The 24,919-nt window shown below is 37.3% G+C and overlaps 1 protein-coding gene across 4 annotated transcripts in view; it reads right to left on the minus strand.

The window, feature by feature from the left end:
• Positions 1-2,697: 2,697 nt before the first annotated feature.
• Positions 2,698-24,919, minus strand: part of SEPTIN10 (septin 10) — a 30,330-nt gene continuing 8,108 nt past the window's right edge. The window contains exons 3-11 of one of the 4 annotated variants that reach the window (XM_052773779.1): positions 24,105-24,300; positions 22,413-22,599; positions 17,660-17,821; positions 15,989-16,085; positions 15,249-15,417; positions 10,663-10,728; positions 7,801-7,933; positions 4,853-5,043; positions 3,692-4,608 (exon numbers count right to left, since the gene is read on the minus strand). In XM_052773779.1, coding sequence (XP_052629739.1) covers positions 4,473-4,608; positions 4,853-5,043; positions 7,801-7,933; positions 10,663-10,728; positions 15,249-15,417; positions 15,989-16,085; positions 17,660-17,821; positions 22,413-22,599; positions 24,105-24,300 — 1,337 coding nt within the window. In that variant the 3' untranslated portion in view covers positions 3,692-4,472. Of the gene's footprint in view, positions 3,671-3,691; positions 4,609-4,852; positions 5,044-7,800; positions 7,934-10,662; positions 10,729-15,248; positions 15,418-15,988; positions 16,086-17,659; positions 17,822-22,412; positions 22,600-24,104; positions 24,301-24,919 lie in introns of those variants that run through there. The other 3 variants (XM_052773775.1, XM_052773776.1, XM_052773778.1) reach the window with 3 other exon arrangements.

Here is a 24,919-nt window from a genome sequence, read left to right on the forward strand (position 1 = left end):
AAACTGCCAAGCAGGCACCACGACCAAGCGTTAAGCACTAAAATAGTCTCTTGAATTGATCAGGGATCGCACAGCCTGGGGACCGCTCTTAGCTAACTGTGGCAATTCTTGTGAGTGATCTATATATATCCATATACACATATCTAGACACATAGGAGTGAGATACATCTCTCTGTGTATGTACATTTATAAAAAATTTATGGGTTTGTATATATAAATAGGAACATATCCAAATCCTACACACTTAGATATGAAAATCAGAGAAAGGCAAATTTCTGCTGGAAGACAGAATTTAATTCTGAAGTCATTAGTTTGGTGGGTTCCTTGTTTATGAAAACTACACTGATAAACTGTGATACATAAAAGTGCCAAGAGAAATGATTACTTACGGATCGCAAGTACAGGTACCCCCAAAATAAAGAGATACTTAAAGATCTGATGCCAAAAGACATTTGTGCAGCTCCATCATACTCTTTTTCAGAAAGTTTAAGGCTCACAGGATGATCACCCAGAAACTACCCCAATACATCTCAGTAGTATTTCCCAACAAGAAAAATATGGTATTTTCACACACATTTCTGGGAAGTCTTTTAAAAAGGTTTTAGATCAGAATGAGATGCAGCTGTATTCTTAAGTTTTCAAACTATAGAGACTGATTTCAGCTTTTTAATGCCCTAGCAGATATAATCAACCACATGAGCTCAGAGCTCTCATTGCACTTACTTTTAAACTGCCTCCTGTGCTTGCAGCTTTGTTTCTACAGAAAATAGGTTAATATTCTCTTCTGTGAAAAAAAAAGGCTCGTGCTCAATGAGTTACAGAATTACAGAATCACTGATGTTGGAAGGGGCCTCTGGAGATCACCTACTCCAACCCCCCTGATAAAAGCAGGTTCAGCTAGAGGGGGTTGCTCAGGACCAGTGACACAGTTGCTCAGTGCCACGGTCCTGTCTCCAAAGGCAAAAGCCATGTTCTTTGAGCGCACCCTAGTGAAAATCCTGTTGAAGCCTTTTTTTCTGCTTTAGTCTATATCTAGCTATCAGTGTTTTTCTGCCTTGATGCTAGGGTCTGGATTTTAAAAAATATATTTAGTAAAGAAAACAAGGAGAGGTAGATGCCTCGGTACCTTATAAAAATCCAGTTAGGTAATTTACCTGTCTATGAATTACAGTAAATTACTTTTTGCAGTGATACACTGAATGCGAATTACACAAGTCGTCAGAAAGGTCTTGAAAAATTAGTCATTTTTCTTTTGAGTATTTTCCTTTCCATCTAGAGATGATGTTGCATCGTCCAGATGCTCCTTGAACTCTGACAGGCTTGGTGCTGTGACCACTGCCCTGGGGAGCCCGTTCCAGTGACCGACCACCCCCTCTGTGAGGAACCTTTTCCTAACGTCCAGTCTGAACTTGCCCTGACACAGCTTCAGTCCCTTTCCTCCCGTCCTATCACTGATCACCAGGGAGAGGAGATCAGCACCCCTCCTCTGCTGCCCACCTCGAGGAACTTGTAGACCACGATGAGGTCACCCCTCAGCCTCCTCTTCTCCAAGCTGAACAAACCAAGTGACCTCAGCTCACCTCTTCCAAAGACCTGCCCAGGTGCCTGCACCAGTTTTCTTTTGCTGCCCAGTCCTGCCCGGCCAACACGTGCAACATACATAAACCCATTCTGACCGAGACGTGTGGTATCCCTACGGTACACCGTTCCCAGCTGGCCGGGCACAGAGCTATCTAGGTCAAACAGTACTAAACCATCTCAGGCTTTGTCCTCGGCGAAGTGGCCATGCTATGGACAGCTAAATCTGCCTTTTGATGCAGTTTTGTAACGCTCATGAAAAGCTGTGCTTGAGCTAACTAACATCAGCGGGCCTGGATAACCCACGCAGGGATAACTGAACGTTGATAGTACACATTACATCCTGCTCAAGATCACTTGCTAACACTTCCAAATCTACTGCTTAGTTCAAAAAATGCTTTTTTTTTTTTTTTCTTCATTTGGCTGTTAACCTCCTTTAAGGACGACGCATCCCTTGTTTCTAATCAAACAGATGCAAACAGACCAATCGATGGTACAAAGCCAAACAAAAAAATACAGTCTTTCATCAAGCTACACTTTGCTCAGGAAGGAGCAATCAGACAGCAATCACAGGCCCTGGCACTGGGCACATGGCCCGGGCCCATTTTCTTCTCTTGAAAGAAGCAGCTAAACGGGCATCTCCTCTTAACCCTTCCCTCCTATGTTACAGACTGCTGTGCCTATGGAGCTGATTGAATTAGCAGTTTGACCCTTTCCTGGTCAATGAAGGGCTTATACACCTTAGCATCTATTCTTTCCCCTTGCTGCAGAATTGAAGGAAAACATTCTTAAATGATATGCATCACTGTGTGAGTAAAATAGAAGGGGAGGTCGGTCACTGGAACGGGCTCCCCAGGGCAGTGGTCACAGCACCAAGCCTGTCAGAGTTCAAGGAGCATCTGGACGATGCTCTTAGTCATATGGTTTAGTTTTAGGTAGTCTTGGGAGGAGCAGGGAGCTGGACTCGGTGATCCTTATGGGTCCCTTCCAACTTGAGATGTTCTGTAATTCTATGGCAAGTACAGTGGTATATGACAAGTATATCACAAGTCGTATTGCCTTTGTGGCACAGTATGCACAAATCGCCTATTTTTTCCATTCCATAAATGACTTAAGACATTTAAAACAGATGCAAAACATTTATATTTTTCAGATTAATGTGAAATCTTAATCCTTGTTTTTAATTACATGGGAGGGAGAGGAAGCAGAACAACAGAAACACTTGAGCAAAACCGATGTATTTTATTTCTAGCAAGTTAGTATTTCATTTTTAAAGAGTCGCACAAAACAGCTTCAGAGAACTGCACCTCTTACAGTTTCCCATTAGTTATCATGGCTACTGAAAATATAAAAAACATTTCAAACTAGTTTTAACCTGAAGCTCTTGTAATTAATAGTTTTTATAAAGTTCAGCCTCTGCCGTAACTGAACACCACAGTCACAAGCATCAAAAAGTTCTGGGTACTTTCCATATTAAGTTAGTAATGTCAGATAAACTATCACGCAGCAGTACAGCACTGCAAAAACATCTCAATAAATTTGGATTAGAAAGATCATATCCGAAATTTGGGACAGTGCTTGTACATAAAGCCTATAAACAAAATCTGTCAGCAAAATCAGTAAATGGTTGAATTATGTCAACAGTTGTATTAAATAATATTTAGTAAACTAATACACCATACCATATGAAAATAACTCTTTAGAAAGGTTGTAGTGGATATATTCACTGAGTGCTTTTGTACTACAGCATTCATATTATGAATGGAACTGTTTATGGCGGGGACATTTGCTTTGGTACAATGCACTTAAAATGAAAGCAAGCCGGCCACAGGTATGTAAGGCAAATGCGTATCAAGGCAGACTCATAACAGAAAGTCCGTGATGGCAATGACAGCAATTGCCGCACCGTATGTGTACAGATCATACTTCAAAATTCTTCTTTTGCAGCACGCAGCCACAAGAGATATTTTCCAAATCCTTTAGTAAGAAACTGCAACTCCTGTACCTCCAAAAGCACACTGTGAATCATTGCTTCCTGAAGAGAAATTACCAATATTGTTTCTTCTATCATCAGTATTACGTAAAGCTGGAACTGAAAAACAAAAACAAGCATGTAAACTGTAACATATTCTGAAGAAATAAAGCTAAAACAGAGAAAACAAATCTAAAAATTTTCTGAAGTTGAGAGTTACTCATAATAGTGCAGGTAATGACTTCTGTTACCAAGAATTCCACTTTCATATGTAAATCCAGAAAAAGGAGTCTAGGAAAAGGAACTCAGTAACATTACTTGAAATGCAATAAATTTTGGCAAAAACACAAGCAGGCCGATAGCATACACTCCAAAAATGTCAAAGCTGTATTGATGATATTTGTGGAAATGCACGAACCCATCCAGCTTCTACGGTTTTTCATAATCTAGCAGTTATGAATAATTTCTGTACCAAAGAATCTGCTTTCAAGTGCAGTGAGATAGTAATCAACAAAATGTTATCGGCAGTAAAGTGGTAACCTATCAGGAAAGGAAATGAGTAAGTTAATTCTGCTTTTAGAGGAGAAAAAAATGTAATTCAATTTAATTCAATGTTTATATATGAAGAAGTCAGGCATGTTATTCTGAAGACCACTTTTGAATACATTTCTGAAATTTTGCAATTTATTTGAGGTTTTCCTTTGGAAGTGGAGAAAGAAAAAAGTGGGTGGGAGGGAAGAAAGTAAAATGCTTATCAGGTCATATTCTGCACTCAGTGTAATTTTACAGCCAATTTTATCAATGTCTCCTCTCAAAAATCTGTACTAGGAAGACACATCTAGTATTATGGGACAGCAGCAGTCAGACTGCTTCATAAAACTGACATATCCTACATTCAAAACCTGAGTGCTGCAATCAAATACTATTTCTGGAATTCCCTGGGTGAATTTCTCTCCCTCTCTAACTTCTCCCTCTCCCTCTCGCTCTGTTCGTGAACATTCACAGTTTCTTCATCTCTGACATCAAAGCACAGGAGTTCAAGCCGAAAACCTTGGTTCCTTCATGGAAAAAGAAAAAAAGAAAAAAAAAAAAAAAGAAGAAAGAGCGCTCATAAAACATACAGCAATTACTCTAAAAGTAAATGCAAGCATGAGGGTATTTTACACACTTCTGTCTTCTTATCACATAACAGAACAGAGCATCTTTGTATCTTTTCTAAAAGATTACTGAAATTTGCATTATAAAAGCGATATGTGAAGGATTTTTCTATTGCTGCCTCTGATGACTAGCATCAGCACTTACTTTTTGCGGTCCTTGTCTCTCTTCAAACTAACAACAGGGGTAGAGACAGATGCTTGTGACTGGAGTAATTCAGCATTAGCTTTCTTCTCAATAAACATAGCTATTTCATCTTCTAGAACTTTTTTCTTTTTCTCTAATTTCAGTTTCACTTCTTGATGCATTAGCATACGATGTTCAAATTTAGTCTGTACCTGTTTAAAGAAAGCACAAAAAATAGTATTTCCAACTAGTAACACAAGGTGGTGATATCAATACAAAAACCCTCTGCAATTAAACAGTAAAACCTACCTCGTGTTAAAAGTCATCAGAAATTGCAGTTCTTTCCTAAAACTGATAAGACTAAAAACCAGCAATCTAGAAAAATAATCATTCATACCAGATTGTTCTCATAGAAGCCAGGCTACTACACACAAAGTACAGGTGGAAACCATGGAAGGCACTAAGTGAGTATTAGATTTCCTACTAGATTTTACTATATCTTTATTATATCAAAAATAAGGAGGCCTTCAGAGAGGAAACAATTACCAACAGAAGGATTAAATCAGTAACTAGCAAGTAGAATCTACTTCCCTAAAACCAAGTGGGCAAGGAATCATAGATACTTTAGTTACACAGGTATGTATTTTCATATATATTATTTTAATATGTATATTGATTACATTTACATATTAATATGTACACACACAGTAAGTCTGGTTGGCGGAGTTACTTGTGGGCTGCAAGAAGGTAACTGCTTTTCTGCAGTAACTCTTCTTTGATTGTTCTTTTGACATATTAATGGAGTTTACTCTCCAGATGCATTCTACCAGTTTAAACCTCCTGTGAACTTGTGCATGATAACCAAAGGGTTATCATTCTCTCCACCCTTCCTCACCTCTCATCTCCCCACGCACAAACTCTCCTAGAATCCTGCTTCTGTACCCATCTGTATTGCTGTAACGCCATCTGAGTGCAGCTGTACTGGTATAGAAATCAGAGAGATTTATTTCCATCTTTTGCAAAGAAGGAACTAAGAAATAACTAAAATTATAAATTTAACAGTATACCTGTTCTACACAGTAGAGCTGTCAGATTTTATAAATGTGTGTGTATGTGTGTATGTACACTATTTATTTATTTCATTGCAACAGTTAACCAGATGCACTGCAAAAACAGGTGCCAATAAAAAGATACCAATAAAAACATTCAGGGTAGAAACACTAAGGTCCTAAGCGACTGTACATCAGGAGTGGTAATGCTGCACATTGCACCTACAAGTTTCCTCTAAATGAAGGATGCAAAAGCAATCTTAAGTACAACAGAAACTCCTGGGGGTTTTTTAGTTTCCAGATACACATACACACTTCTTGGAGAACAAGCAGCAAGAGTATATCACAAATGTTCTTTAGGAGTGACTGCATGGTCACTTTCCCACACCAGGAACTGGGAAAACTAATATCCATAATTCATTTGCAATATGCAGAGCTCACAAACCACCTGGTATAAATCATAGAAGGAAAACATCAAAGGGTACCACAGATACTGTGTAAGACCTAGCTGAACCTACTTTGAACATGGATGGCCAAGTATTCTTCCAATTGGATAGGCTTATAGTGAGAAGGATTGAACCTGACTTTTTTTCTCCACAAGTAGCACAGGGGACTTAACAGACTTAGAAAACAAAGTATTAAGCCGCCTTCTTATTTAAAACATGCATCTGAACACCTTGCAAAAACTGCTACATCTTGGCTGGGAGACTGAGGTACAGAAAAGAACATTAATAAATATACACAGGTTTCCAATTTCAATTAAACCAGTGTTTGAATATAAATACACATGACCATGATAAAGCCTGGCAGAAAGTAGATGAGAAGATCCTGTTTTGCCAGTCCAGCTTGACAGGACTAAATCTTCAACAACATATTCAAGAAATGTTCCACATCTCCAAATATTCTTAAGGCAGCTGGGAATGGATGAGATTTTAAAAACAAAACAAAAACAACAAAAACAACTCCCCCACACTTTCAAACCTCTCAATGTGAGGGTTGAGCTTATATTTATTAACTGCACCTGGAGGTCATACAAACATACATGCCCCACTCTCTTGGGCTGAAAAACAACCCATGGGATTCTTTCCTGAAATCTTGGGTTTTACACAGCAACTAATGCATGAGAAGCACCTACTGTGCTGCTATGGCATACTGATGTTTCTCAGCATACTGCTAGAGAAGATGAAGAAACATGCAACCATTATATTCATCACTCTCTTACTTCACCATATCACACCCTACTCTATTGACTTGTCCCAGCTACCCACCAAAGCCTTTAAACCATAAGCTCCCTCCTTCCAAAAAAAGACTGCCATTTATAGAATCATAGAATCATTTTGGTTGGAAAAGCCCTTTAAGGTCATCAAGTCCAACCGTTAACCCAACACTGCCAAGTCCACCACTAAACCATGTCCCTAAGCACCACATCTACACATCTTTTAAATACCTCCAGGGACGGTGACTCCACCACTTCCCTGGGCAGCCTGTGCCAATGCCTGACAACCCTTTTGATGAAGAAATTTTTCCTAATATCCAATCTAAACCTCCCCTGGTGCAACTTGAGGCCATTTCCTCTTGTCCTATTGCTTGTTACTTGGGAGAAGAGACCAACCCCCACCTCGCTACACCCTCCTTTCAGGTAGTTGCAGAGAGCGATACGGTCTGCCCTCAGACTCCTTTTCTCCAGGCTAAACAACCTCAGTTCCCTCAGCTGTTCCTTGTCAGACTTGTGCTCTTGTTTGCTTGCGTCTAATCAATCTGCTAATCCAATCTGTGTAATCCATCTGCCTTTGATTTTAAGCATTACTGCCCTCAAAATATTAGGAAATTATAAAAATCAACTAGTTGTGATTTTGCTAAGAACTTAACTGTTCCAAATCTCAGCAAACAAACTCAAGACAGACAGACAAGCATGCTTACCTGTTGCTCTGCTTCTTTCAATATTGCTTCTTTCTCCTTCACTCTCTGCACAAATTGTTGTCTCATCTCCTCCTCTTTTCTTTGCAGCTCAAGGTAGAACTCCTGCCTCTTTGCCTCATAGGCTTCCTGTAGACTGAAGTACAAAAATGTAAGCAAGTCTCCAGCACGCTGCTTTATTCAATGTGGAAAACCAACAATCTGGAACATTATTTAAACAATTAATATTCATCTGAAATATTAATTTCTACAGCTCCCCACATAAAAATTCGTAAACAAACCTAAACAGAAGCAAACAACCCTGAGTGAAATTATTTATGCTAACAGCTCCTGGGCAATTTACATTTCAAAGTAAATACAGCACTTTAGGAATCTCATGTTCTAAAAGACTTGAGTTTTAACTTTCTGCCTCCAACATGCATAACCTTTTTCTTTAAGTTACTTTTATTAATAAGACACTGAAATTGCCAGAAAAATCACCCAAGATTTCTGCATTGTGAAACCTCAGTCTTAAAACAGGACATTACAAAACCAATGCATGTGGAGCATTAACACAACTAACAAACTGATTAATGCTATATAAAAGGAAGGAAAATAACAGGACCTTAAAAATATATAGGACTCTCTTTATGTAATGTCAAAATTTAAATATGGCAGAGTTACATTAATATGGAATAAATACAATTTCCTAAGTAGTTCAACATTCAAAAGAAAGGGTTACTTTCCAACATGCATCAGCCAAAACCTCAAGACTGCTTGTTTTTTCCTGAATCCTCTCTCCCAGAAGCTAATATACCGCATACATACCACACTTATATTTGAAATTATATAGAAGGTGTATATTAGTTCAGATCATTGAGCAAGTATCTGGCAACAGAACAAAACAGCAAGTAATTAAAACATTTCTTTACTTTTAAATCTATGCCTCCCTTCCTTTCTTTTTAAAAAAAAAAAGTTACTCTGCTAGACATTTCAGTACACAGCAATTTTTTTCCTCCAAACAACAGGTGCTTGAAAATGAGAAACTTTTTTCATATCAAAGTATATCAAAGCAAATTAAAAGATGCTGGTAATTTATTCATATACTACTACAGGTTTGACATTTTCAGGGTCTGCTATCGCCACAGTGCTGGCACAAAAAGTTCTGCTTTTCAGGGAAAAAGAAATGGAGCTTGTATACACATGTATCTCATACACCAAAGGGCACACTACCTTTGAAAAGCGTACCTGCTTAATGACACAAGTTCTTCCAACAAAATATTTACCACAAACTTCTCTCAGTCACAAAATTCCGGAGAGGCAGAATTGGTGGATCAGAGCTGTGCTAATGGTTCTTACAAAAACAAAAGGATCTGTCCAGATCTTGTAGGACATCAGGCTTATGAACAGATCAACACATAGATAATGTTCTAGCTCTTTATTCTGGGGCTATTCTCTTACACCATTCATCTCTTCTAACGCTTCCAGAGTGCTGACTAGTCAGCCCCACTCAGCTATCATGAGTTACTGTCCTTTGCCACGTATCTCATGCCTTCCACTCTGATGTAAAATAAATATATATCAAATATTTAAATTCACTTTATATTTTTAATACACATACACACTTTTGTAGCAGTTTATAAGTCTCATCTTTTACTGTTTCTATTAAAAGAGTTTATAAATGGAAAGACTTACAAAAAAGGACATCTAAAAACTTAATTATTTAGAGCAACAGTAAGCTTAAACAGCTCCCTTCTAGATTTAAATTTGCGATGACTGGGCAGTTTCCCAGTCCTGAATTTTCTTATTTGTATTAAAAATATAATCTAGAGAGAGAGAAGAATTGTCTTGAAATCGCACATGCAGACTTAATGTTTGTAAGAACTCAAGGTCAGAGCATTTTTCCTATTCTATCTTATTTGAGCAATACATTGTAACAAAACAAATTCAGACAACCACCTTTTTGGGTTTGTGGGGGATTTTAATCAACTGTGAAGTAACTTAGGTCATGCTGAAATTATACCCACTGCATGTAACAATGGCGTGGTTTTCACACAGGTGTATTAATTCACACTATCCTTCAGTTTAGACAGCACATGTAATAACAATAAAGCTACAGCACAGGTTTCTCAAGTGCTAGCAATCTCACTATACACACTTTTGTGCCCTGTGTCAGTTCTGCTAGCTAACGTGCTGCCTTTGGGTGAAATAAAGCCACTAGAGCAAGTGCTAAACTAAGCTAACATGCTGCAATCACACCTTCATTTCATTATGTGGACATCTTTAGACTCAACCTAAGCTAGTTTATCAGGTAAAGGCAATTTTGTCTTGAAATTAGTAAAAGATTAACTTTGAAGACACTGGATTTACTAAGTAATCAATACATGTATAAGGAAGAGGACAAATAAAAGTGTATTTTTAAATCCCCCCTCCCCCTGCACTGAATTGTTCCAGAAATCACAAAGACAAAATTAAAACAAACTTTCCTCTTCTGTGTTTGGCATATCAGCAACATAATGATCCAAACAGTCTTTGGTTTTAGGAGGTTTGGGGAGGAGGGGAAAATAGTTCACCAGGTATTCAGCCAACCCTTTCAACATTACTGCATTCATTGCTCACTGTAAAACATTTTTCAGTTTACCTGATGACTGGTTTTACTGCTTCTCATATAGCACATTATGAAAATCAAATTCACAGGTTGCCTCATTCTTCTGGGTTGGACCTCTAGAATTTTATACCCTGTACAAAACCCATTTGCAAAATTAAGATGTTAAAGATAATTATTTAAATAATGTCTTCTTATTGAGGATTTGGAGGAAAGGAAGGGACTGTAAAGTCTACACCTTACTAATCCATTACATACCTCATAACAGCACTATCACCTACCTTTCTACAGAAGCATAGCTGTGACATACAGTTTTTCTATCTGCGTAAGACTTAGAACATGGAAGCCTAAATATAAAGATGCAGATCAAACATGTTATGTTCATAAATAAAGACTCTGACTGAAGTGAATTCAGCTCTCAGTGGAACACAATGTTTGTGTGCTTTGAACAACACAGATATTTACACAATGGTTTACAGTTTGTTCATTTAATGTAAAAAAGCTTTCAAATTTGAAAACTACACTTGTAACTCTTTGCATAACATTTAACTATCAATTACAGTATATCAGAAAAACTAAACAATTTATAAGTTAACTACTGGCAGGTATTTTTAGCATGGTCCCTTGACTCAGTGAACTACGTAAGTTGATATTAAGCAACACTAAGGATGTGGTATATCTAAATAATTACCATTTTCCCAGTGGAGGCATGAAAAACAGGTATTCTGGATGCAGTTCAGTTTTACCATAAGGAGGTTAAAATATTTAGCTCAAATGCAAAGGTCTGCAGTCGGTCAGATGAACTCCATTCCCAAGTGACTTCTTAAGGAAGAAGTCTAATAGCCTTTCAGATATTAGGTTTCCTTTCTTAGAAGAGATAACTAGAGTCATATCAATCTTCCTCTACGTATAAACTTATTCACATTACTGAATCCTTCCTGTTTTTCTGTCATCATCCTCAAAATAGACTGAAAAATAAACATGTTTTTGTTCAAGAACTGCAAGGTCTGAATATCTCAGTTTCAGGGAGGAATAAAGCATGGCATATAGGATTGCTCACATGTTGAGAAACTGAGATGTTTATGTTACAATTATCTTTAACTGCAATTACGATGAAGAATAAATTGTAACTATTAGCACAGTAAAACAACTAAACAAGAGAATTATTAACATCAGAGAATCCAAATATGTAAGCATACAGCCTGAATAACAATCTTCAGCTTTTTTCAACAGACCCTCGCCTATTAGTTTTCTTCTTTCAAAACAAGAATGTCCCCTTAAGCAACGACATAGCTTAGATTGGAAAATTGCCCTAGAAAACATCCAACTTCAAAATAGAAATAATCCTCTCCTCCCTTGCAAACATCTAAGCTTACTAGGTGTGTATACATTTAGAAGTTTGTTTGGCTGGAAGCACTCTTCACGTCTAGATTTCTGTTTCCAACTATCCCCAATTTTTCTATTTAGGACATCTCAGCAATTATGCCTTGCTGAGATTGACCTGAAACTAGAAATTCATGCTCCTAATGGACATAATCAGACCATCAAAAAGGCAGGACTAGACCATCCACACAAAAAAGGTCTATGTTTACTTTTCAACAACAAAGAAATGCAAATCCCAATTTTAAGTATTAAAAAATGATAATAAAAGCACTTCCTGGATTTTACATCCAACAGATACTGTATAAAATGCATAAACCATCCCCCCAAATACTCTGCTATCCATTGACTTCATTACATAAATTTTGCCGTAACAGGCTTTCCAAGCCCATTGCTGATTGGCTGCTTTTCATGGCTTGGAAACCAAATTATACCTATATGACTAAGTTTAGCCTTAGATGGTATTCCATTTATTCCCTGAAGCACCGTATGGTGGATTATTCATTTTTAAAGTGCTTTACTACATGTTATTTTAACCTGCTATGGTACATACATGACTGTAATTCTCATGACCTTTTGGAATGATACCCCATTACAAGACTGAACTCTTCATAAAAAAGTTCTGTATACTGTTTTTGCACGGTATATGAATGAGATTAAGTAAGTTCCCAATTACCCATCAATTTAAGTTATGCTAATTATTGTTATCCAATTTAAATAAATAATGGTTTGATAAAATGCCAGTATAAAACAGGTGTCCTGAAAGCAGCAGAATTAATAGCCCAAATTCCTATGGATGATTTTATGTTCTATTCTCTCAGTGATTGTAATACCCAAAGCCCTGCCTACATCCTTACACCTTTTTAACTATACAGTTCATATCCCTCCATACTTCCTAAATATTCTTTACTTATGGTGAGTACTCGCATAGATCTTTCACGTGCAGTAGCCTTAGCTACTTCCAAATCACCTATGACCTTCTCATCCTACTGCAGTACTGCCAAGCTCCCAAGAGTTTCAAAAGACAGTACTTCATTCAGAGGTAATGATTTACTGACAACAAATGTACATTGGCTGGCCAACAACTGGTAGGAGCAGAGGTCTTCTGCTTTTGCTGCAGTGAGAACACTAACGGTGTAATCCCCCTGGAAGCATCCAACCCTCTACTGAAGTTTGAAAATGGAGAGTTGGTTCTTATGTTATTAGGGAGAGACTAACAGACTGATCATGCAAACTTCATTCTCCCTGGAAATCTAGTTAATGAAAAAGTTAATTCTTAGAATGCAATTGCAAATAAGCAAATTAAAAAGTTATTATCATGCAAATTCACAAAAAATATGGGATTAGGGAATAGGTATTTTTAAAAGTGTACACAAGACAGTCGTTTCAGACTACTACTATCTTTATTTCCCCTCCTCATACCTAGTAATAAAGCTGCAAATATATTTTTCCACTGTGTGCTGAAACCATCTCTTTCCTGTCTCCCATAAAAAAATAAAGCTTGCCAACATGTTTTTTCCACATGTAAGAGTAAAAGCCTTTACAGATGTCTGCCCACAACCTGTCTCACAAGGTAGCTGAAAATCCAAGAATTACTGGTTTTGCTTTGCAGTGGCGTACAATTTTGGATGAATAAACTACTGTTGTACTTTTAAATCCAAAAGCATGGTACAGGAACTTTATAGGCAGCTTTTTCACAACATGCCAAAAGGCAGGCCATGTTAGCTACTCAAGCGTCAATGTTCAAATGCTACAAATCCCAGTGCAGTAAAAGCAGCTAATTATTCCAGTCTAGCAGAAATTTTCTAAATTTACATAAAATAACCCAATTCAGATTACCAAATTTAGTATGTGGACATAGCTACATCACAAACCTGCCACTTAATACCATTAGTAAAATACAAACTGTTTAGGGGTTTCACAAAGACAATACTTGTGTTTGTGGAAGAAAACAGTTCTGTGGATGATAATTTTTATAATTTAACTCTTATCTTGAGATGGCTGTACATTGTGAAATTCAAGTTCAGAAAAGCCAAAGGTACTACAGTCAATATTGCCATGTACGAATCTCTAAAAAAAGCTTTCCCTAGACAAAGATAACAAGATATCAGCTGTTAGTGTATGTTCTTAAACTTAAACCTAAACCCAATGAAAAGCCTATGGTCAGTTTCAGTTGGTTTTAAACCTCATTCACCTTTGGTTCTCTATTCATGAAAAGAATTTATTCCTTTCTTGTTAAGTCAAGAGAAAGGTCAAGAGACCACTGTGATTCATGGTCAGCTCAAGATCATCTAAATGAACTAATCTTTAAATGTGCCTTGACATTAAGACTTCAGAAAGTGCCCATATCCAACATCCTCCTTGGCCACATTAATCTTATTTAATTATTGTTCTTTGAACAATATGTAAATTAGACCTAGTCAAAGTGAAAGAAATGCTGCTCCATCAACACTCTACAAGTTACTGTAACTGCAGCTGCCTTAGAACTTCTGTACAAACTACAGGTGAAAGCAAAGAATTTAAGCCACTAAAAACAACTATTTGGAGGGAAGCCATTTAAAAGTAATTTATTTTTCCCAGAACAGAATGGGTAAAGACAGTCTGATGACTAAGTAAAACAAGAAGTAAACAAACCAGCTGGTTCAAAGCACTAGAAACTGTTTTTAATGCAAAGTCGTATTTTGTTTTCATGTCTGGTTTAAGTCGGTATTTCCCACCATGACTATGCAATAATAGCACTTTGCTGAACTGTGAAGGCTTGAACAACTCCTGAAGAATCAGTTCTTCCCCATCAGGATTCTAACCACTTACAAAATACAGTCCCATGCATTGGAAATAAAAGATTAAACAAACTGGATATAGAAATTGTAAATACCTCCTGCAGAAAGCAGCTTTACTACATGAAAGAACCAAGTGTCTCCAACCCTCTGCTTAACTTTCCTTTGGAGTCCTCTAGTAACTTCCTACAGTCTAGCAAGAGATTTCTTGACCTGAAAAGGCTAGACATTTGTTATTATGGCAGATAATGTGGGAAGCCAACAGTGTAACCAATGATTTTGTAAAACTTTTTGCTTCAGTTCCTTCTGAACTTTGAGTCCAGCCAAACCGTTGTTCAGAATCAGACATTATTAAGACAGAAAGCAAAACAGCATGCTAATATGTGATGAAAATAATTTAAAAGGCATAAAGTACCTGAAGAAAACTGACATTCTCCATGACAAAAATTAAAATGGTTTGTTCTAAAAGATTTCAGAACTACAGCTAGCTTGTATGCCTTTAATAGCAATGCTCATATAATCCCATATACTTCTCCATGAAGATAACTGAATGAACAGCTACATACTTATTCTGATTTAAAAAAAAAAAAAAATTCTCTCCCTCTCAGAAAACCTATTCTATGTATGAGCCCTGCTCTGTATTGGGTTGATACAGTCAAATGTGAAGTGACTGGATGCTGAAAGCAAATGCTGCACAGGAAGTCCTTTACCTGACTGGTTTGTTCTCAGGGCCGATGTCTCTGAAGCCCATCTCTTCCAGTCTGCAGCGTCTGTACGACTCATAATGTCGTGCATGAGTCTGCTCTCTTAAGTCTTCCATATTTGTGCAAATAAGCATCTTGCGAAGCTTTACAAAGTCACAGTGGTTCTCATTTTCCACTAAGCAGTTAAAAGAGGAAGATTTTATTATTATGCACAAGTAACAAAATTGTCAAAATATATTTAAACAGCATTGAAATTCATTTATTTTGTTTACTAATTATACTTCCAGGAAAAGGTATCTCATTGTTTATTATACCTCTTATACTTCCTTATAATTTCTAATATGCACATGGAAGCACTAACTGTAAATACTAGTGAACATGTTCCAACACATCCTGATTTCCTGTTCAAGTTGAACAATGATAAATTTCTCTCTTTTTTCCCCCTCTTTACTGACAATCATTAAACTTTGAAATTTGGTAGTGCTAGAAGCACTGCCACCGTACTAACCTGCCCAAGTATTACATACACTATCTCATAGCTTGATTCCAGGGATGCATCAGTGCTGATGAAACTACCTGTTAGTGCACACCTCAAGTATTAATTGCTAAACTCCTTAAACTGTTGATCCAAAATACAATCAATATGGCATCAGTGGATAATACCAGCCCCTTTTAGTATTGGTGAATTTTATACTTCAAGAACAACAACAAAAATCTTGTAAAAATACCTTTGAGAATTCATTTACCTTGTACAGTGCCCCAAGGGTACTGACGAGCTCTCACCATTTTGTTTCCAATTTTCACCTCTTCCGTACTTCCTACTACGGCAAATGGCAAATGGCCCTGTAAGAGTCACACCAATACAGTCTTATCTCTCAGCATTCTTATGTCAGAACTGAAAAGCAAACACTTCAGAAATAAATTAGGGGGAAAAAACACCACTTCAGGAAAAGCCAACAGGCAGTTTTAAACCAAAAACCACTTTGAAGAGATCAGTAGCTAGTCAAACTGCTGATACAAAAGTCAAGCTACAATAACAGAACTGGAAGGAGCGGTTGATAGACCAGATGGGTGTGCTGCCAATTCAGAAGAACCTCAACAGGCTGGAGAAATGGGCCAACAGGAATCTCACAAAGTTCAAACGAGAGCAATGCCAAGTCCTGCACGTCAGGAGAAATAACCCCATGCTCCAGCACATGCTGCGGGCCGACTGTCTGGAAAGGCACTTTGCAGAAAAAGACGTGGGGTTCCTGGTGGACAACAGGTTGGACCTGATTCAGCAGGTTTGCTCCAGCAGCAAAGGCAGCCGACTACATCCTGAGCTGCATTAGGAAGAGTATCAGCAGTAAATAGAAAGCCACTCTAGAACACATCCCTCTGATTCGCATTCAGCCACAGTTCATATCCCCAGTAACAGCCATGAGATGATCACAGGTTTGAACCCAAGGTATGGTTACTGCTGCGGGCTCAGCCAAATGGCCAGAAATACAGGCTGGCTACTGACTGTCTGCGTGCTGACCCACAACAACTGACCAACCAAAAAAAAATACCATGAACTGGAAAACAAATCACTAGCAGAGCATGAAAGGGGTAAGTAACAGACCACCACCTTGCCCCACAGCAGAAGGACCTGCTACTGAATGACAGCCTGCACATCCTCACTCCCTGGCACAACTGACAGAAGTTGGGACTGCAGAGCCAGGCACTCCGGCATACCGGCTCCTCCTCCCTACTTTCAAACCCCAGTACATGCAAACATACGTTCATGTGCATCTACAAACATATGAACATGAACAGCAGCTACAGACAGAGTGCTCAAAGCAAAGACGTCTCGCTTCACAAGCTTAGTTGAAGCTGGCAGACACTCCTGGGAGGATCTGAAAGGACAATAGTAAAAAAGCCAAAATTATATCTGACCTTTTAATCCCCAGAGAAAATTTGTCCTAATTTCAGATGAAAATACTAAATAAAAGGAAAAAGCAGATGGAAAACTTGCTATTATTAAGACCAGAGAAAACTGGAGAAACGAGGCACTGGAGTATCTTCCCTAACAGATGTAAGGTAGTATTTGCTGAGGAAAAGAGCAAAGCCAATCTGTCCATCTACTTTAGTAATTATATATTAATTATCCAGAAATTAGAAAAAGTATTTCTGAGTGAGAACCTCTTTTCTGTTGCTGAGCCAGAAAATAAAAAGCCTCCTAAAACAAGTGGTATCAACAGCAGAGGGACAGGAAGATTTGCAAGTAGGGAAAAAAACCCCAAAACATATGAGCTTTTTAAGGAGAGAGAAAAATAAACAAACTTGTTACATACAAACCTATAAACCTCAAGATAATGGTGAAAGAACAGGCATGAATCGGCATTAGAGAGTGATGCTTTAGTACTGAAATATCAATGTTTTTGTCATTTACTTACATTCATGATGGTATTAATTTCAGAAACGGTTTCGTCATCAGTTGGAAACTGGTATATCTGGACGCCATTACTAACTAATTCACTCATGATTTTGTTCTTGAACTTCTGTAGTTCAGTTTTAGAAATGCTGTCTGCTTTGCCTATAATTGGTATAATGTTCACCTATTAATGATACAAATTATATGAAATGTGTAAGACTTCAATTTTGAGGTGACAACTTTTATAAATTAAATTGTTTGGTGATAAGCTCTTTAAAACTTCCCCTGCAGTCTAAACTCTTCCATTAATTGATATCAAAGCTTCACAAAACATGAAAAATACATTCACTGGCATCATTTAACAAAAACCCAACAGATTATTTCATATACTCCCTCAAAATTAATTGATTCTGAGAAAAGAACAAGAAAGAAGGATTCATACAGTGAAGTACTCAAAGGAACAGCAATGCCTACCTATCAATTAAATGACATTAAGTATTTATATCTCTGCTAAAAAAATAGATTGTTTTAGTTTATAGCACCGGGGGACATGGTTCAGGTGTTAAATGAAAGCTGACAGTTTGAATAGACAAAGAAAAGGAAGCTGGCTACCAAACCCAGCCTACCCCTGAGCCTCTTCCTTGGGTTCCTTTCAGCTACAACTTCTTGTTCACCTCACCACTGCAGCAATCAGTTTCTCAAGTATCTGCTGCAAGCAGAGGAATGACTAAGACTGAAGAATCTTGCTTACAAGCCTTTACACGAATTGGTCAGAACTCAAAATTCAGTTCTATGAAGGTAAATTGCTCTATTTCCTAAAACAGTTATGACAGTAACTTTGTGTCTTTAAGAAAAATTTGGCATCTACTACTTTCCAATCACCACTCCCAAAACACGCATTTTTCAGAACTACGTACAAAGAATTAATGTCAATGTCCAAATATTCTAGCAGAACAATGCAAACGATTCTTCCAGATTTCAGAAGACTTGAGAGTTTTACGGAGTTCTTTGATCACAGATGCAAAAAGGAAGGAAAAAAAAAAAGAAAAAGCCTTGCACACATTCTTTTTATTCTTCTGAAAATTCTGTCTGAATGGAAATGCCTAGCATGGAATCTCAAGAACAGATTCAAAATGGATGGTTTTGAAATAAGTCTTTTCTCTCTCTTAGGCAAAATGTCCAAATGAAAAAAGCATACCAACTCCAAAGCATGATTTCTAAGATTACCTAATGATTGTCCTTAACTGTGTAGCATACGCAACCTAAGCACATATGGGGCAAGAGATCTAAAATCAAATAAATCAAATAAAATGCTAGAATAATTTTTTTTTGTATAACTGAGTTAATTTAGGATTGTATAAACAACCTATTACAGCTAGGAGTAATTTGCAGCTTCTATCAAATTAGCTGAGGGACATCAATTAGGTTTTCTATCGTATAGCTTTAAAAATGGATGGAACACAGAGTCCTTAGAATTGAATTAACCTTTAGTCTGTCTTTTCAACATGAAAGTTTTTCAAACCCTCGTTAATTAGGAGAGAATTTCTTAGATAATGAATAGCAGAGAAAGACTACCAAGGAGACCAGTAAAAAAGAAAAACAAAATTGCTGGAAACTGTGATTACAGCTACCAACATTGATGTTAAATTACAACCACTGTATTAAAATTTAAAAGCAATACAACTCTGGCTTTAGCTGAGCAACAAAACCAAAAAGTTATCTTTGCTTAATCTGTTAAACAAAATTAGTATCTGCTTGCAGCATCTAAGGCTTACTTGAAAACTAGTATCTCAGTACTTTCATCCAAGAAAAGCATTAATTGAAAGCACACATTTGTACTAACAAGGGACTTAAATTGTATTGATTTGGGCCACATACAGATGTGCCCCAAGTCCCACTGCTCCCTCCTGTGCCTACTACTCGCTCAGAAACCGACTCCCTTCCAGCCTCTTCCCCAGCTACAACTCTGGATAACTACAACACTGAATTTTGCAACTAAACTGAATTTTGCTACAAAGCGATAGGCCATTAATACAGAATCACTTTAACCCCACGTAAAAAGTCTATACTTGCAATAAAACCAACAGTCCTGCCCTTCACCTTGCCTGCAGCTGCTCATTGCCAGGTAGAACTAAAATCTGTGCAGCTGTCCAAGGAGACAGATTACTTTTCAGCTTGATCAGTTCCCTAACCAAGCAAAAATCTTCAGGTTTCAGTTTAAATCAGTTCCCTCACCCAGGGAACTGGCTGCCCCAAACACTTAAGCACGCACAATGGGAAGAAGCAGCTGAGACTACCTCATTCAATAGCAATGCAGAATGACCATATAAAGTCACCAGGATAAACTTTATCCATGTACATTACTTCTCTGTTTGCTAGCACCAAATTCAGCCCTCTGATCATCCTTCTGCCTGAAATGCAGTGTCACCTCCCCTCCCCCCCCCATTAGAAAACATTCTATTACTCTAAATCAAGATTTTCATGTAACACCTTACATGAATGTCAAAACATCTGCTGCCCCTTTATGCTATAGAGAAGAAAAAAAAAATACATATATTTGAAATTATTATTGGCTGATATCTTGCAGGCTGATTTAAGTGTATCTCTATGAATCAATACAAAAATTTCCAAAGGTTCTTTCTGAAGAAAAAAAACCAAAACAAACTCAAAGCCCACAAGATACACTCATGTCGTTTCCTGACTTAACAGTAATCTGTATATAATTCTGCAAGAATGACTTAAAAATGCAGATCTATTAGTTGGATAATCACCAGTTCCCAGCAAGACAGCATACAGAAGAAGATTCCCTTAATCTGTGAATGAAACCTGGCTGGCTGTTGTGATTCAGTCCTAAGCAAAACTACAGGACTTTCCAATGTCTAAAAGCTAGAGGCTAAATTCTTAGCTAGTCATCAAATTTATAAGCAACAGAGAAAAATTAATTGCCCACAGATACATCTGGGTTTTTTCTCCCATGATTATAAAGTATAGGATGACCCTATCCTATTCCAAGGATTACACTCTTTACCTCTGAGCTGTGTAATCTGGTCTTGTTTTATACCAAGCAGACCGTAACAAAAGCGTAACAGCATACACTGTGGTGGATTTAGGAAGAAACTGAAAACAACTTTTGACATAGATTTATATGCTCAATGTATGCATGTTGCTGCACCACCTTCTCTTTACGGAATCCTGTACTCGGTGAACGCTCCCAGGGACTTCCACATCCTGGGAAATCCCAAGTTCTGAATTGTCTAGGAGAATGCAGTACTAAGAGCATCACAAACATGTTCCACAAGGAGATGGAAACCAAACTACAGTTAAAGTATGTACTTTTTTTAGTGTACACGTATATTTCTGTAGTAAGATCAGTAAGTAGAATCCATTGCAAAGGGATAAAAAAACAAAGTTACATGCTGTTCATGTTCTCTCTGAGCCAAAGCAGAACCAAAAATATTTAGAGTAGGTGGCGAGAAGCTAAAATCCCCGAAACCAGAATTACTTTAGTTTTATCCTGATGGAAGAATACTTTCTCAGGATGCTGGGACATTTCCTTTTCTTTTGGAAGAAACACTGTTCTAAAGGGAGTTCAGTAAAGAGAGGGCACAACCTAGATACCAAGTATTTTTGTGGTTTAACACAACCTCCAATTTCAAAACTCAGAGTAGAACAATATGCTCCATGAAACTGTCCCATTTTCTAGTATCAAGGCTCTTTAGCTATCAGTGCATATTAGTTTCACAAACATTTTAATCTGACATAAACCAACACCATAGCAGAAAGAAGTGACCCTGCTCTCCCCTACCTTTGTCCCACAACACCCCCCCCACTTACTCTGTGCTGTTGACAAAGTTCAAAATGCAAAATACATCCATAAACAAAATTACAAAAATACCAAATCATCAATCACAAATATGGAATAGACAGCTGATTTGATCCTTGTTATCTTGAAGAAACATCTCACGAACAAGAAAATGCAGAAAGAAAATTTAGCAGGAGAGGCTCTAGTAAAGCACAAAGGAAAGGGCTGGAGGAACAGCAAATGCATTTAAGTTTTCAAGTTCCTCAAAGTTTCAACAAATTAAACCCAGATGATGTAAGGTTTCTTAAAATGTGTTAAACATTTAGCTTCATCCAGTTCACACAACCCCATCACAGGAAGAAAGTTAAGACTTCAGAAAGCACAAGTGATCACACTAGAAACTGCTATTTTAAAGCTTTCAAAACAAATCAAGGTGTGAAGTTTAAAACACTAATGCAGCCTATCTTAGAAAAAGCCATGCTGGCAGGGTGTTCTGATCATGGCACTTGCCTCTTCAGTTATCCATAATAAAGATCTTCACAGTGCTGCAAAGCTTTTTATATGCCAACTTTCCAGCAGTCCCAAAACTTGACAGTGAACTAGAAATTAGCTTAATTAGAAATATTACAGGACTCATGGAGGGTACCCTATTCAATCACAATAAGATGTTAACAGTTTGTTAAAAGTAAAGTTGGTGTGGTTCTATTTTTTTTTTTTTTAAACCTCGTTGTGCTTCTTTTTTCAACGTTCTTGCCAGCTGTGTGTGTGCCTCTTTGATTTGTAAATAAACAGACGATGGACTGCAAGCTACTTGCAGAACCGATTTATTCCCAACTTAAGGTATACCAGTACCAAAAAACATCCCAAAACCAAACACACGGATATAGAACTGAAAGGTGGTAGAGGATCTAAAAGCTGCAAGATGCTTCAGAAAACATGACAAATTCTTGAAACTCTTGTTTCAAAGTCTTACCTTGCTGTCTAGGCTTTTCATGGTTAACAAATCTAGGGTTTTTAGAGAATGGCCTGTAGGTGAAATGAAATAGAGGCAGACATGGATGCGAGTATCATGGTAGCTAAATAAAGAACGTTTAATTTTCAGTTCTTCCTGGAGATAGGCTTCAAATTGTGCATCTATATAATCCACTATTGGCTGATAGCTGTAAGAAATAAAATTTAACAACCAGAGATTAGCTACTCCTAAACAGAGCCAGACTAAGAAAGGAATTCCTCTTGTATTGTTTTGTGGATTTTTGCTTTACATGTCAAAAGGCTGCTCAAGTATTTACCCAGTACAACAGAAAATTAAATGTACAGAGTAACTTAATCTCTGAAGGCTACTCAAAAAAGAATTGTGCACCTAATACAGACAAAACATTTCCTAGCTACTATTAGTGAAAAAAGCTACATAGTTCCGATTATAACTGATCTTCCCAAGTGATGTTTTATAAACTTTTGCAATCAAGCTGTGCAACTGCAGAACTCTTAGATACAAGGAAGATACAAGAAACTCTTAGATACAATACAAGAAAAGAAAGAACATGAAATTACCAGTACAAAGAAATAGGACCTCCTTTATCTTCTGAAGATGAAGTACTGTACATGAGAGACCTCTTAAACAATAGACAAAAATTGAAAAGGAGGAATGTAAGAGAAGAATGTAAATCTGATTTGCAATAAGTACAGTTTAAGTATACTTTATCCTACTTAAAACCAGACTATAATCTGCTTTCTAAAAGATAGTGTTGCTAGGTGTACAAGCAGCAAGCCCTTACATTTCTGCCGCTACACAAATTTTATAAACCAGATCAAATGCTATCAAAATTCAGAAGTAGTTGTTACACACAAAATTAAAAGAAGGACTAAAAGGCAACTCCCCTATACCACACATCAAACCCTCTAATATCCATACTAATATCCACTTGCATCTCATTCATCCAAGTCACTAGCAGTAGCTATTTTCCAGTCACCTCATAAGTCATAGCTCTCTTGTTAATCTTAATGTGACTCTCTAACCTTCAGTCATAATTACCACCATTTCAGCACTCATATAGCACAAAGGACTGCTAAAATTCTTTACAATTAATGTGAAGGAAGCAAAATCTGCTGACACATAGTTCAATATTTTAAAATCTTCAATTCATAAAAGCAGAGACTCAAAAAAAGTTCTGAAAGACACCACTAGTGTGATACCTCTACATCTTCCGATTAAGCTGTCCAACATAAAAACCAGAGGCCTTCAGTAATCCACGTGATGTTCCTTCCTGTTTAAGGTCTTCGATATGTTCCAATCAAATTGTTAAAAAACCTATAGATCTTCATAATCTACAGTACCTTATAACCTGTCTGGTTGTTTAAAAAGCCCCCTGTTGACCTTCTCCCTGCTTTCCTCCACCTCAAAAGAAACTCTAGTCACTATTGCACATTTTATTTACATACATTTATAAAAGATTATATCATAAAGAAAGGGGCAGAGTTCATCCAATTTCTCAAATCATTTCCTAGACAAGAAGAAAAACCTGTTTACTTTGGTACACAGAGAAAACAGTTAACCAAATATTTGGAACATACGTAAGACAAATATTTACTACAAAGCCCAAAGAAAAATCAACTTGTAATTGAAGGCCAAAACTCCTGCATATGGTAGCAACAAGAAGGCACTTACCTATCTTCTTTGTTTATCTGGTCACCAAATCCCACTGTATTTACAATGGTCAGCTTCAAAAGAACATTACTTTCCTGGAGTTCATAAGTCTGGGCTCTAAGTTGTACACTTGGCAGAAAATGCGTTGACACAGGGTCATCAAAATTGGTGTTAAACAAACTGTTTATCAGGGTTGATTTCCCACTTCCAGTTTCTCCTACAGTTAAACAGAAGGGTTGGGGAAGACATTTTGCACATCAAATAAATACCTGCTAAGCATAGAAAGTGTTATCACAACAACTCGACAAATTTACATAAAAACTTGTCAGCTGATTTCTCCAAGCAAAATGGTTGCCTGCATTTCTTTTTCATAATGAGCACTAAGTATCTTTTAGTTAATTTTTTCACCCTACAGACAAGAGAGAGTTACCTGCTAATGAGTAATAGGCAGAACAGTCTCTTGACACTTTGTTTTCTTTAAAGGCATGAACTAATTTCCTACAGATTTAAAAAGCTAAGTAACTAGCTGTGGAACCACGGGGTTCGACACAAGGTTCTTATGAATAAGGGTAAAATAGAGGAAACATTTTATAAGTATACAAATACTTCAGTAACACCACCTTGGAATTTTAGGATTTTTTGATCTGAAGCTATTTGTTACAGTACAGAGTGTAGCCCAGTTTACTCAAAAGAATCCAAGAAGCTGCCCATAAATCAATAAATGCATGGCATCCATTTTCAACATTTTTGGTCTTCATATTATTTATGAAAATGCTAAATATAAAAACAAAGGATGGATACAAATAAGCAAAGCTGGGGAAAGGGGTGGAATTATA

The sequence above is a fragment of the Harpia harpyja genome, chromosome 22 (assembly GCF_026419915.1).
Source record: "Harpia harpyja isolate bHarHar1 chromosome 22, bHarHar1 primary haplotype, whole genome shotgun sequence".
In the NCBI taxonomy this organism is placed as follows: domain Eukaryota; kingdom Metazoa; phylum Chordata; class Aves; order Accipitriformes; family Accipitridae; genus Harpia; species Harpia harpyja.